The sequence below is a fragment of the Limanda limanda genome, chromosome 16 (genome assembly GCF_963576545.1).
Source record: "Limanda limanda chromosome 16, fLimLim1.1, whole genome shotgun sequence".
NCBI lineage: Eukaryota > Metazoa > Chordata > Actinopteri > Pleuronectiformes > Pleuronectidae > Limanda > Limanda limanda.
Window position 1 is genome coordinate 7567638 of NC_083651.1, and position 14399 is coordinate 7582036.

At 40.1% G+C, this 14399-nt stretch overlaps 1 protein-coding gene across 1 annotated transcript; it reads left to right on the forward strand.

Annotated features, from left to right (window-relative positions):
* Window positions 1-967: 967 nt before the first annotated feature.
* Window positions 968-13395, forward strand: wdr3 (WD repeat domain 3). Its single transcript, XM_061088396.1, has 27 exons — window positions 968-1034; window positions 2368-2570; window positions 2657-2866; window positions 3667-3785; window positions 4019-4097; window positions 4737-4832; window positions 4933-5040; window positions 5282-5383; window positions 5845-5945; window positions 6552-6656; window positions 6757-6987; window positions 7078-7171; window positions 7765-7866; window positions 7985-8067; window positions 8386-8524; window positions 8618-8674; window positions 9549-9649; window positions 10147-10258; window positions 10531-10665; window positions 10751-10801; window positions 11129-11194; window positions 11429-11521; window positions 11654-11704; window positions 11811-11854; window positions 11950-12078; window positions 12880-12973; window positions 13056-13395. The coding sequence occupies exons 2-27, from the start codon at window positions 2397-2399 to the stop codon at window positions 13209-13211; spliced, it is 2832 nt and encodes a 943-aa protein (XP_060944379.1). The 5' UTR covers window positions 968-1034; window positions 2368-2396; the 3' UTR covers window positions 13212-13395.
* Window positions 13396-14399: the final 1004 nt, after the last annotated feature.

Here is a 14399-nt window from a genome sequence, read left to right on the forward strand (position 1 = left end):
CTATGGTGAGATCTATATGCCTCTTATCAAACCTGTGCTGTTATTGCAAATTAAAAAAGTTAATTATTAGGTCGTTTTGCCCTGTTCTTTCTCAACTGTGATTGCTGTGAAGTAATTTCCCAATTGTAAACCTAAACATGCTTTTATTTTCTATATACTAACTGGTACTATTCCTGCTGTTTATATTCAGCTTGACGTATCCCATCAGTTCCTAATCAGCTGACTGATGAGAGAAACACATTTCCGCTCAGTTTGAGTGTAAAGACCTTTTTTCTGTCTAAACTATAATTCCACAATATTAATAATATTAATAATAATAATAATAATGAAACTGTGGAAAATCATGATGAAGATGAAGAAAATCCAATCATATGTTTATCACGTGTTTGTGCGTCTTCCTCTGGTCACAGGCCAAACCAATAGAAACAGAACCATCGATGAAAAGCACACATTCTGGGATGTAAGAGTGCTCAGGTGTTTTACAGTAAATATGTATAGTTAAATAAAGTAAAACAACAAATACCCCACTGTAAAAAAACTACATTACAATGTGAGGACTCTTTGACTAATACACATTTTATCATTAGATTATTATAACTTATTATAATTATTATTATTGAATAACCAGCTCATTTATAACTATCGTCAAGGGGATGGCAACTATTTAATCTAAATTAAAAACGTATTGTCTCCATAGAATAATATCCTAATTTAATTACCTGACTGTGTTTTGTAAAAAGTATATAAATTACGAAAAAATGGCATCACTATTACCCAGAGCCTATGATTGAACATTAAAAACCGTTATCTTTTCTTCCACTATTTTATTGTATTTTTTGATTTGATGTATTTCATTTTATTGAATGGTATAACCTTTTTTCCATGGGTTTATTTTATTTTATTTTCTGTTTTGTTGTTTTCTCTATTCTATGATCGTTTAGTTGGGTCTGAATGAGCAGCGCAGGAAGTACAGCACAGGCTCGCTAACAGCTAGCAGCTAACGGGTTACACTTCGCAGCAGCAGCTTTTCATAGGTAAGAGAAGAATCTAATCCAAAACAACAACACGCTGCGTTTAAGACACAAATCAGGAGTTTGTTTACAACACTCGAATAATCAAATCTGCGTCATATCTGATGTAATGGACAGGATTTAAACCAATAACTTCAACACGTGGGTTTTGGGACAACCGGTGTTTACTCGATTTGCTGCACATTGTTAACCAGGCGGGCGGGGTTTGTCGCGTATTGAGTTTATTCAATGGTCTCAAGCTCTAAACACCGAACACGCGGGCAAGTGATTTGTCTCAAAACGAGTGCTCCTCTGACTAAAGACTATTGAGCCCTACTCGTCTAGAAATTCACCTCAAACTACGTCTGCAGGCGAATTATCGATTATTATCAAACTCGATCGACATATTGTAGCAATAGAAACTCAACTGTACTTCTGTTTTAATGTTAAAATGACACAACCGCAGATTAAAACAATCCTAATCACTATAAACAGTACATCATTGTTATGATTGTCTGTATATATTGCACCTTTTTCTTCTACTTATGCTGTTCTTTTTTATTATATGCACCTTGATGATTGTTGCTAAATTTCGCTGTACACTGTGGAATGACATTACAAGTATACTAATCTATAATGTCAGATAAATAACTGACCAAAGGATTGATCGATAAATCTCTCGATAATGAAAACAATCATAAGTTGCAACCTCACTTGTATCTGGGGATTTTAACGCAGGGATTTACTGCTTAATAATTACATGCTAAGATAATGGAGAGGTGTCCACATATTTTTGGCCACATAGTGAACTTTCCAGATGTTTAACAACAAAGTCCAGGTGATATCATTGTGTTATTGTACTTTCATATTTCAGGAAAGTAGCATTTCATAATTTTGTTTTAGTATAATGTCAATTATGCTGGTGTGGACAATGAGGATTTTATAGAGAGATGAAACATTAATTATCGTACAATTAAGTTCCTATGAAAGAAAATAGGCCCAAACTTGTCAGAAATGTGTATTACCTGATCTATGAGTTTTTCCTAAGTGCACTGGATGTGTAAGCTGATCAGGTGAACCATGCACATGCATTTGACTGATCTGTAAATAAGTGAAAAGAATATCACAAATCTTTAAGACATGGAGACACAGGAAACTATTGTCCTGTGCGGATTTGAACATGTTATTTGTCACTTGGAGATCATGTAATACACATTTGCAACCATCTTTAGTTTTGTTTTCTCTCCATATGTTCCTGCTGGAGGAGAAAGTGATACCTTGATGTTTAGTTTTGACCTTTCAAAGCGTAACACTGTGTATTTCAGTGCCTTAATTACCAATGTTCTCTTTGTATCAGGGAGAAGAATCCCCTCAAGGCTGCTGGTCATGGGGTTGACCAAACAGTACCTGCGCTACCAAACCAGCGCGGTGTTTGGAGTAATCGGTAGCCAGAAGGCCAACATTGCATATGTGAACCTCCGAGGAGGAGAGAGGGGGCGCTACGTCGCCGTGGCTGCTTGTGAGCACGTCTTCATCTGGGACGTCCGGAAAGGAGAGAAGGTGAGAAGACAGGCCTAAGTGCTCCTGACACGGATTGTCTCCAGGTTTTATTCAGTATCTTATGTTTTTCGTCTCTTTTTGTCAAGATCCTGATCCTGAAGGGCCAGAAACACGAGGTGACCTTCCTCTGCCCTTCACCTGATGGCGTCCACATCGCCGTGGGTTACGAGGATGGCGCTGTGCGAATATTCAGCCTCCTGAACGGAGAGAGCAACGTCTCTTTCAATGGTCACAAATCAGCTGTCAGCATCATACACTATGACGGACTGGGAGCACGGCTTGTCACTGGGTCCAAGGTACGTCAGGCAGATTTTTGTTCTGGTTTGTGTGGGAATATTTTCACAATCATAAACAGGGATCAAGTGTTGAAGAGAAGGCAACTTTTGAGTTTCACCTGAGTTGCAAAGGTGTTAAAATCAGAAGAAGATAAATTAAGATTCAAGATTTTCATTGTCAAATGCACAGAGATAACATGAAGCAGTCACTATCAATGAAATACTTGGGTCACAGGCTCTATTTAAGCAATGCTCAGTAATTTCAACCCAAAAAAATAAAATTAAAATAGAAATAGTGTAAAATAGAATAAAAAATAATAAAATAGAAAAACAATAAAATAGAATATCAATTAAAATAGAAATAGTGTAAAATAGAATAAAAAATAATAAAATAGAAAAACAATAAAATAGAATATCAAAAATGTAAAATAGAAAATAAAATATATATATCTAAATATATATCTTTACAGATGAAGAGAAAAATAGAGCAACAATAGTTCAACTTGTGCGGTAGTGCAAATATTCAAATATGCTTATTACGGTGCTGGTGCAAATATGCAAATATTCCAGGGTTCTGGTTTGGTGGAGTTAATGCAGTTCAGAGGAGTTTAAAAGTATAAAAGTCTTGGCCTGGGGGATGAAAAGGTTAGGTTTCATGCGCTTGTTTTCTTTCAAAGATCTGAGCAAATCCTCTTTTGCCTCTTCATTTAAAAATAAACCAGATTCCAACAAGGTTTCTGTACTATTGGTTGTCTATTTTGTTACAGCATGTGTTGAGTATTTATCTGTTTATTTATTATCTGTTCTTCCTCTTCCTTCAGGACACAGATGTGATCGTGTGGGACATCATCAATGAGTGTGGTCTGTACAGACTGAAAGGTCATAAAGACGTCATCACACAGGCTTTGTTTCTCAAAGACAAGAACCTCCTGGTCACCAGGTAACTCGTCTTTCCTCCGGTGCATCAGCTCATCGACAAAATTATTTTATACATGATGTTATTTTGAACAATATGTTGGTGGTTGTAGTTGCTTTACATGACTTGTGTTTGAGTCCTCATTTCCTTTTTAATGAAATGGAAATTTCATGTGTTTTTCTAAATCTTGGTTTTGTAAGCAGACAACATATTAATAACACAAAGTCTGCCCATCACTTTGTTCTCCTGTCTAACAGCTCCAAGGACAGCTTTGTGAAGTGGTGGGACCTGGACACGCAGCACTGCTTCAAGACCATGGTGGGCCACCGCAGTGAGGTGAGGAGCTTCTCACTCTGTGGTCATAAACAGAGGCAATGGGACATAAAGTACATAGCAAAAGAAGATATTCAATTCGATTGATTTAACTGGCTAACATCATATTAGGCTTGGTTAGTTCAGGTTTAAGTTTCCATTTGAAAGAAAGAGATCCAGGTTGTAAAACTTGCTCACAGTCTTTGATCTTCTTTTCAGTTCCTCTGGTTTCTGCAGCAATGAACTGAGTTTGATCGTGTCGTTTGACAAAGGGAAACAGAATAGAGTCATTAACTTGAATAGAGGCTGATGATTACACCTCTCTTTGAGAAACAACATTACTCAATCTAAAAAAAATCAAGAGGAGAGCTTCTAGCGGTATATTTTATCCCGGCCAGTGGGGACGTGTTCTTTATTTATCTTAAACATGATATATTATTCTGCATATTCACTGCTTTAAGTTTACTATGGGAAATGGAAGATTTACATCTGCACCAACACGTTGAGTGAAGATCTTTCTTTAGTCTTCAGGAGTAGAGCCTCACTGATTTTTGGGGCCGATAACGATATCGATATTAGTGAGTGAAAACTCTTGGACAATGAGATGTAGACGTTATATATATATACGATGTTAAATAATCTCTGTGTGTGTGTGTGTGTCAGGTGTGGGGCATGGTGCTGCTGAACGGGGAGAACAGGCTGTTAACAGGCTCTGCAGACAGCGAGCTCCGAGCCTGGGACATCAACTACCTAGAGGAGGTGAGGACACAAAAATGCATTTATCATTTTATGTTTATGATTAAATGTCATGTTGATGATTCTGCATGAGTTGTTGTTAAGTGCTCCGTCTCTGTCTCAGGCAAAAGCTGAAGGTGAGCCCAAAGTGAAGAAGGGGAAAACTCTGCTGGAGGAGAATGATGATGATGATGAAGACAATGAGGAAGGAGTGGACGAAAGTCTTGAAGAGGTACGAGAATGATGCAAATGCTGTAATAAAGTGCATTGATATATAATGTTTTCAACACAGCTTTATCTTTCATTATTTATGTCTCAGATGGATAAAGATTGCATCTCTGCTTCATGAGCACTCACTTAAGGAGAAACTGAATCACATACACCATAATGTTCATATTTAACCGTGACATTGTTGTGCTTCATTCCAAACTTGACTTTTAACTGTGTCTTGTGTCTCCCTCTTTGTCGCTCAGCGGATCTTGAGTTGTCAGAAAGCAGGTTCCATCCTGAGGGAAGCTCGAGACCGAGTCGTCTCGCTGACATCGGACGCGAGGGCCAGAGTCGTCGCCTGCCATGTGAGTGTCGGGAACACAAGATGCGGGATTTCATTGTTGCTGAAAAGAAAACTTTTACAGGCCCAGTTCAAAATTGGAGTCCTGTCGTCAGTTTGTGTTGCGAACACACGTCAAGAACGTTTATTTTCTTTTGTGATGCCACGAGCGTTGTTTGTTTCCTTGTTAGTTTTGTTTGTCATTGTTTGTGTTTTCTGGATCAGGAGCCTGTTTTACTTTCATGCGGACTCTGGCTCAGTAAATGTGCTTGTGAGCGTTCAGCTGCCAATCAGCTGTTTGCTGTGTTTTCAGTTAATATCAGGTGGAACAAGGCAACAGTTTATTTATGAAGCTGAGCTGATGAATAACGAGAGAGATTTTTACATCTTTGTTTGGAGTGAGACGGTGTGATTTCAAATAAAAACATTGTTTCTCAACATAAAAGATGTTGATGCTGCACATGTCTCCTCCTCTCTTTCCGCTAGGGCAACGATTCAGTCCTGGAGATTTTCACGGTTCTGACAAATGAGGAAGTTCAGAAGAGAATGACAAAGAAGCTGAAGAAAGCAAAGAAGAAGGCGACCAAGTAAGAACAGGAAATATCATGATTTATGTTTAGTTCCTGTGAAGGATTTACATCCTCAATGTCTCTGTTATTACTGGCGCCTGATTTTAGGGGTCAACACCAATATGATGGATTAAAAAAATATCAATGCCAATGTATATATATATTCATTTTTCTCAAGATGTTATGGAACCAATTTGCCAAGGAAATGGAATTGAGGCTTGATATTTTACACTTTAACAATAAACTGTCGGCAATCTACGAAATGACACAATTTCAAAGTAGTTGTTTGTTTTGGTTGTTTTAGTGGGGCTCTGATTATCAATGCTAATCTTACTATGATATAAATACAGGGTGTAGGGTAGATATAAACTCAGAGCTGTTATTAGAGCACAACAGATTTATCAGTTGGCTGTTAATACACTACTGCAAGTGTTAGTACTGCTTCCCCTTCAACTAGTATTATAAGTTTGTTTAAACTATTATTGCTGCTGCTGCTCTGTCATCTTCACTCAGTGATGGTGGTTTTAATCATGCTGATGTTTGTCGTGTGGCTTCCCTATAAGACAAATTGTGATTTGTGAATATGGGCTATACAAATTACATTCGATTGATTCCCTGCTGCAGAGCTCAGGAAGAAGCAGGAGAGGAGGTTGCAGAGCCGGTGGTGGAGAAGATGCTGAAAGACGAGATCATCCGGCTAACGAACATCAAAGCATCTGCCAAGATCCGGTAAGTTTGGAGTCTAAGAGGTTAGAGAGCTGAGATCCCTGATAGTCAAGGAAAATCACAAAGATAGACTTCTCACACACGTCCCCCCCTCCCCTCTCAGATGGGTGGACTGCTTGTCGTGTACAGGCGGTGAGCTGAAGGTGGCGCTCCTCCTGCAGAACAACACCATTGAGACCTACAGCCTGAAAACATTAGACAAAACCCCTGAAGCCAATAAGACATCTCGCCTCACGCTCGGCGGCCACCGCACCGATGTCCGCACCCTGGCCTTCAGCTCCGACAACCTGGCCATCCTCTCCGCCTCTGGAGACACAGTCAAAGTGTGGAACAGGTGAAACTGCTTCGCTCTCAGAAAAATGCTTTTTATCATGTTGCAGTTAGTAAGTGATCCGCTAACTGTACGTCCCATCTCCTGCCACAGATCCACTCTGCAGGTGATTCGCACCATGGCCTGTGAATATGCTCTCTGCTCCCTCTTTGTGCCTGGAGACCGACAGATCATCCTGGGAACCAAGGTATTCAGACACAAACCAACTCGGTCAGATACTAGGACCGTGATAGAAGTTTAGCAGGTTTGTGAGGCAGAATAAAGGTATTGTTAGTAGACAAAGTTTAAATCACTGCTTTACCAGGTACATGGTTCAAAAAAGTTGTACTTGGTCTTTTCATTAGTCAGGGGTAATTTCAATCAAATTTTATTTGTATAGCTCATATTCACAAATCACAATTCGTGTCATAGGGCTTTAACATGGTGTGACATCCTCTGTCCTTAACCCTCAACAAGAGTAAGGAAAAACTACTAAAAACCCTTTTAACAGGTAAAAATACGTAGAAACCTCAGAGAGACACATGTGAGGGACAGAAGTGCAATAGATGTCAAGTGTAGGAAAACATCATCAGGATTAAAGTTTTTAGCAGCATCGATGAGGGTAAACATTTTTCAATTCTATGTTTCAAGCAGTCCTGCTGCAATCATAGTCTCTGGTCAGCAGCCAGCAAGATCACGATCCAGCATCAAGATGGGATCCACTATAGTCCACAATTTGCAATAGACAGAGAGTCAGAGTGCCATGTCTTTAAAAAACCTATAAAATCTTTCTCCTGTCAGAGTGGAAAGCTGCAGATCTTTGAGTTGTCCTCAGGAAGCCTCCTGGAGACTGTAGATGCTCATGGCTCAGCCCTGTGGTCCCTGTGCCTGGCCCCAGACCAGGTAAAGTCTGCAGTCACACATCATCTACGAATATGTCTGGACCTGGTTTTAAAAAATTCTTTTAACTATATTAAATGACTCTCCTGACCTGATTTATTTTGCGTGTTCAACCCCACAGAGGGGGATCGTGACAGGAAGTGCAGACAAGACAGTGAAGTTTTGGGAATTTGAGCTGATCAAGGACGAGGGGAGTGAACAGAAGTAAGTCACCCCCTTATTCCATGATCGGGAAACGCATTTCAAACAAAGCCTTCAGTTGAAAACTGCCTCCTGGAACTAGACCTTGAATTGTTCTGTTGTTTTCATGGTAGAACATGATATCTTGACACAAAAAAGTTCTGCTCCGCTTTTATAAATGAAATGATAATGTATAAAGCTAATGTCCCGTCCGACATCATCAAAGCTTCATTGTAGGTGATTTCTTTGTTTGGATTTAACTCTCTCCCTGCTGCAATAAACAGCATTTTCTCTGTACTAAATTGTTCTGTATGATAAATGTTGTGTGTTTGCGCGCTGTAGGAGGCTAACGGTGAAACACACACGCACGTTGCAGCTGGAGGAGGACGTTCTATGTGTAAAGTTTTCTCCTGATCACCGCCTGCTGGCCGTCTCTTTGTTAGACTGCACAGTCAAGGTCTTCTACACAGACACACTGAAGGTAAATCACACACACACAACATTGCTCAACATTTATTAAGTGTATAACTGCTTCATAGATGAACCCATCCTCTTCTTCTTCTTCCCACTTTAGTTCTTCCTGTCACTTTATGGACACAAGCTGCCTGTTCTCTGTCTGGACATCTCACATGTGAGTAACCCCAAGTGGCAAAACTGGATTCAAGCATGACAATTAGGGATGGGGGGAAAAATCGATTCAGTTACAAATCTCAATTCTTGTGAATGACGATTTTAAATCGCCATGCTGCCTCCCAAATTGATTTTAAAAAAAAAAAAAAAATTATTTTTTTTATTTTATTTTTTTTATTATTTTTATTGGTTTATACCGGGGGGGATATATGGGGGGATCAACATCACCCCAGAGCATGTTGACAAGCTCTTGTTTTTGCACAAGAATCTAAACATACCCAAGCACTAGCTTTGCATCGGCTACATGCAAACAACAATAGCCTACTTTTTGTTTATTTCAAAGTTTATATTTTAAGTAAACTTTTATTCATTTTATTTAATTTACCTTTTATTTATTGTTTAAAAGTAGCCTAAGTGGAATACATTTCTTAATCTCTCAGTTTGTGTGCAGTTGACTGGGGCTATACAATAATAGGGCACATTTTTATTTATTTTCTCTATTGGCTGTCATTAAGTTAATGTTAATATTTGAAATAAAACTTGTAAAGCTCTAAGTGAATTTGACTGTGTTATATTTTAAGGTATTATTCAACATTTTTCCATGGTCCAGTATTTAAAAAAAATAATAAACAAAAGAAATCCCAGGAAATCGTAATATCGAATCGCAATACCCACAGAATCGCAATACATATCGTATCGCCACCTAAGTATCGTGATAGTATCGTATCGGGAGGTCCCTGCCGATTCCCGTCCCTAATGACAATATGTCTTTTGTTTTGACATATGATCATTTGCAATAAATTGAGAAATCATTGTGGACTAGTGCAACATTCCCATTGGCCCCCGGGCTCTAACCCTGTGTTTACGTTAACCAGGACAACACGCTCATCGCCACTGGATCCGCCGACAGGAACGTGAAGATCTGGGGTCTGGACTTTGGTGACTGTCACCGCTCCATGTTTGCTCATGACGACAGGTAACGCCCAACGACAGAGACACAAACCAAACAGTCGTAGCTTCACTGGAGCAGTTTCTTTTTCTATTCAACGTCTGCTAATGAAATCAGGTTGTGGGTGTTGCGTCTCCAGCTCTTAGTTCATCTGTTGTGGTCAGAGACTCTGATCCATGTGCTGTTAACTCACGTCGCCCTGTGACTTCACACCAGCTGCTCTTTCATCTCTCCGCTCATATCATGGATAATCTCACTTCTGTCTTCTGTGAGATCTGTCTTCACCGTTTTTCTTTTTCTTCACTTTGCCTTTATTTCATTATCTTTTTGGGTCATTTTTAGCTTTAGTTTATTTTCATTTCATCTTCTTTCGTGATGACTCCAAGCCTTTGGGATCCTTTGATTCTTTATTCTTCTTTTTTTTTAGTTTTGTTGATTTACTGCATTTAAATTGTCTCTTTCCTTTCTTGCTTTTTAATTGTTTGTCTTGATCCTCTTCCCCCACTCTTCTTTGTTCTCCACAGCGTCATGTTCCTCCAGTTTGTCCCGAAGACTCATCTGTTCTTCACAGCAGGAAAAGACAAGAAGATCAAACAGTGGGACGCCGATAAGTTTGAGCACATCCAGACGCTAGAGGTGATTCTTTAAATGTTAGAGTTGAGTGGTTTTACCCAAAGGTCCCTCTCAATACAAAACCGACATAACTTATTTTGGTCGTTATGATGACGACAATAATCAATCACATTTTCCCACTCGGTGCCTGCAGACATGATGTGCAAGCTGTTCATGCAATCACAAAGCAAAGTAGATGGGAAATAAATTCTACAACCAGATGAACACATACTAAGATCCCCAGCTCTCTCTCTCCAGGCGAGTCTCATATATTGTCTCTTGTCTCTGCCGTACAGGGCCACCATCGGGAGGTCTGGTGCCTGACCATCAGTCCCAGCGGCGACCATATTGTGTCGTCATCCCACGACAAGTCCCTGCGTCTGTGGGAAAGAACCAGAGAGCCCATCATCCTGGAAGAGGAGCGGGAGATGGTGAGGAAGAGCGATTGACAGGTTTTACATATTCAGACACACACACACTTATTATCTCTGAATTAAACAATTTTGTTTTTTACAGGAACGAGAAACAGAGTTTGAGGAGAGCATGGCCAAAGGAGATGCGCCTGTGGTGAGTTTTTTTAACTTCAAGCTTGACTTATTTCTTTGTGATAGAGATTTTGTTCTCCTTTAACTGATACCAGGCAAATATTAACTCCCCTTAACATGCCTCATTTATTTAAAAAATAATATCAAGATCCATTAATTATTCCCTGGATCTGCCCCAAAATGTAATTGGTTCTTTCTTGGTCCTCGTCTTATCATATTTTGATTGCAAACAAACTTACAAATAAACCAACGGACAGAGGTAAAAACATGACCTCCTTAGTGAAGATCATTTATTCTGCCGTTGTATTAAATGGATGTAACTGAGGCATTAATGTGTTTTCCTCTGCAGGTACCTGGAGAGACTCAAGGAGAAACAGCACCCGCTGCCAAGAAAACTGTTGAGACAGTGAAAGCTGTGAGTTGACTTCACCTCTTCTAGCAAGAACACCTTTCTCTCTCCTATTTGACTACTTGCTTTAGGCATCACTTTGAAATGATATATGTTTAGGTTAAATGTTGATGCTTAGTTTTAGGCTGTAGTTGATGGGTTTAAGTTTTTTTTAAAAATCGTCTAGATATTAAAAGCCACAAACGAGCAACTTTACATGTTTTTTTTTATTGATGTTGTTTTCGTGGGATCTCCTTGCAGGCGGAGCGAATAATGGAGGCTCTGGAGCTTTACAGAGACGAAAACAAGAAGGAGGAAGAGTATAAATATGCTTGCATTCACGCAGGCAAAGAGGTAGAGACGTCATCATCCAATAATTCTGTGCTCTATAGCTGCACAATTGTTTGCTGTATTTTTGCATTTTTATGATTTTTCGATGTATGGTTCATCAAATAGTTTTGACGAACAGCTAATCTTGTTTTGCAGCTTCCTGCTCCGAAGCCCAACCCTATCCTTGTGGCCTTTGGGAATGTTTCAGTAAGTAGAACAGTTATGGAGAATACATTTCTTGCCAACATTGACCCCCCCCCCGACAACAAAATTTATAGTAAGCCTAAATGTATTGTCTTTGTTCCTCTTTCAGCCGTCACGCTACATTTTAGACGTCATAAAGAAAGTCAGATCCAGGTAAGACGTGAGCTCAAGGTGACAAGAACAAACACATACGTCTTAGTGCAAATAACTACACTCATTTCTCTTTTTCCTGTGTCTGTGATCCTCAGTGAGCTGGAGGTTTCTCTGCTGGTGTTACCGTTCTCTTACGTCCCGGAGCTGCTGACGCTCTTCAACAGCTACATCCAGCAGGGCCTGGAGGTGGAGCTGGTCTGCCGCTGCCTCTTCTTCCTGCTCAAGTTAGTAACTTCTTTCAGGGATCTAATTTTCTTAGTTAATTTTTTTACTTTTTTTAACTATTTATATTATTGAAATAATCGCAAGGAAAATGCAGCAAATACTCAAAAAGGTTTGATAGAAGATAATTTAATGTATATTAATTTTTTAGGACAAAAGGTGAAATGGTGATCAAAATTAAAGATGTTCCAAAAAATGCTGAGTTTGGCATCAGTACGCAAATCTATGTACTGACTATGTACTCTGATACGACGTCTTTAAAGTACATAATTTTCCTGGAAATCACTTCATCTACGCTGCTCTAAAACTACAGTTGTGCTGTTCTGCCACTGGGAAGTACTGTTTTAAGAGCAGCGAAGAAGAAGTGTAGCGAGCAATGATCGCAATTATCACTCCCATGCAGGGTTAGTAGCACACAGCTGTTAAAATACATTTTGCAGATATGCAGAGTCCAGGTATCAGAATCAGGAAGGGAAAATGGTATTGATTGTCTCTTTATCTCAAATCAAAATATGAACCATTTAATTATTTGACAAATCAGCATTATTTCAGTTATAGATGCACGCTTTTTTAAAATACATTGTTGAATCATTTAAATGTATTAGCTCTTCTTTTGTTTTGTTTAAGTTTTGTAATGTAGAACTGTAGATGACTGCTGTTGTCAGTGCAGAGTTGAATAGGAAATACACAAGTAAAAGAAGAAGTACCTGAAGTGCAGCACATGAATAAATGCACTTAGTTACATTCCAGTTTTGTTCAGTTTTACACTGATCTGACTTATTTGTCTCGTTCTGTCTTTCCAGGATCCATTTTGGCCAGATCTCTAGCAACCAGATGTTGTTGACTGTCATCGACGGGCTGCGGATGAATACTCTCTCAAAAGTTCGGGAAATTAGAGTAAGTACCATCTAAATAATTAGTATTTGTCATCTTGGCCTTTCCTCTCCTTTTCCTCACCACTTTTCCTTCCGTGTTACAGGACATGATGGGCTTCAACAGCGCCGCCCTGCAGTTCCTCCAGAGGGAGATCGAGAGCAAAGAGGACGTCATGTTCTTCGCCGACGCCACAGGGCAGCTGCAGGAGAAGAAGAAGAAGAGGCGGAGGAGGGAGAGAGCCATCCTCACCATCGCTTAAATCCTGATGGACATTTTTTTGTTTGTGTATTACCACACGCTCCCGTCTCCTCCAGGCTTCCAGGGCCGGACCAGGACATTTACTCTGCTGGTTTTTGTATGTTATGAATGGATCTGACTCAGTGTTTTTCAGTGACATGCTTCATCTCCCAAATAAACCTGCGTCTGAATCTTTCTCACAGTAACTCAGGTGTGCTGGGGGCTTTCAAAACAACTAAATCCTCGATGGCAGAAGGAAATGTAGCGTGTGTTCACAGCCGTTCCCTCTGCAGCTGCACATCTTTACACAAAATACATCGTCATACTGTTAACTTTTAATACAAGTCAGGCTTAAAGCAGCAGTGGCGCTCCCTCCATGGTCACCACACACAGAGGGCAGGTATGATTTAAGCTGGTTTCGGTCCCGCAGGCCTCAGGGAGCAATTGAGGCCCGGAGCCAAACCAGGCTGAGGATGTTTTGGACATGGTGGGGGGTTTGAACCCTGTCAGAGACGTCCTGAGCCCCAGACCACCTGGGAGCGACCGAACTGTCCCACAGAGGAGAACTCCCTCGGAGCCTTTTGGCCTCGCTGCTGCAGCCGTCCACCGCTGGACTCAGGGAGATGTGGTTCGACTTTACAGCCGCTGTAACTTTGCCTGAATTTATTGCCCCGGGGCTGGTAGATGTGGTGAACGTATTTCATAACGGGAGCAGAAAATCTTGGCTCTAGGTTTTCAGCTCTGTGTTTGCTCACGGATGAATGTGAGCGTTCTCGCGCCTCTAATCCTGCGACCTTTAGGAGAAGTTTCACACCCACATCAGACATTTCATTTTCCTACTGTGTTTATTTCCTGACTGTGGGGCACAGTGGAATAATGAAATGAGCCTTAAGGATATAAAAAAAACACCTCTCGCACACTGTTGGAGTTTTAATTTCACGGTTTTGACAAGAAACAAATTAACTCTATTTACTGGGCCGTAAAAGAAACGGAGGGAGGCGGCAGCAGCTCTTTACGGGGCTGGATTTAGTCTTGAGGCCGTAAATGTCGCACCTACCGAAATTAAAAATTCTTCAGGAAAATGCCAAACCACACTCACACACATACACACACACTCTTTAACAAACACTGACACAGTCTCAGCATCCAACAGCAGTTTCACTTAATCACCACAAATCGGGTTTAAAAGAGGAAAAAAATGCGACAATTT

Excerpts from the sequence above, each read along its gene's own strand:
- wdr3 (XM_061088396.1), top strand. The coding sequence starts at position 2,397 with ATGGGGTTGACCAAACAGTACCTGCGCTACCAAACCAGCGCGGTGTTT. Across the intron at positions 4,098-4,736 it reads TGGTGGGCCACCGCAGTGAG|GTGTGGGGCATGGTGCTGCT; the intron begins GTGAGGAGCTTC and ends TGTGTGTGTCAG. Across the intron at positions 12,974-13,055 it reads CAAAAGTTCGGGAAATTAGA|GACATGATGGGCTTCAACAG; the intron begins GTAAGTACCATC and ends TCCGTGTTACAG.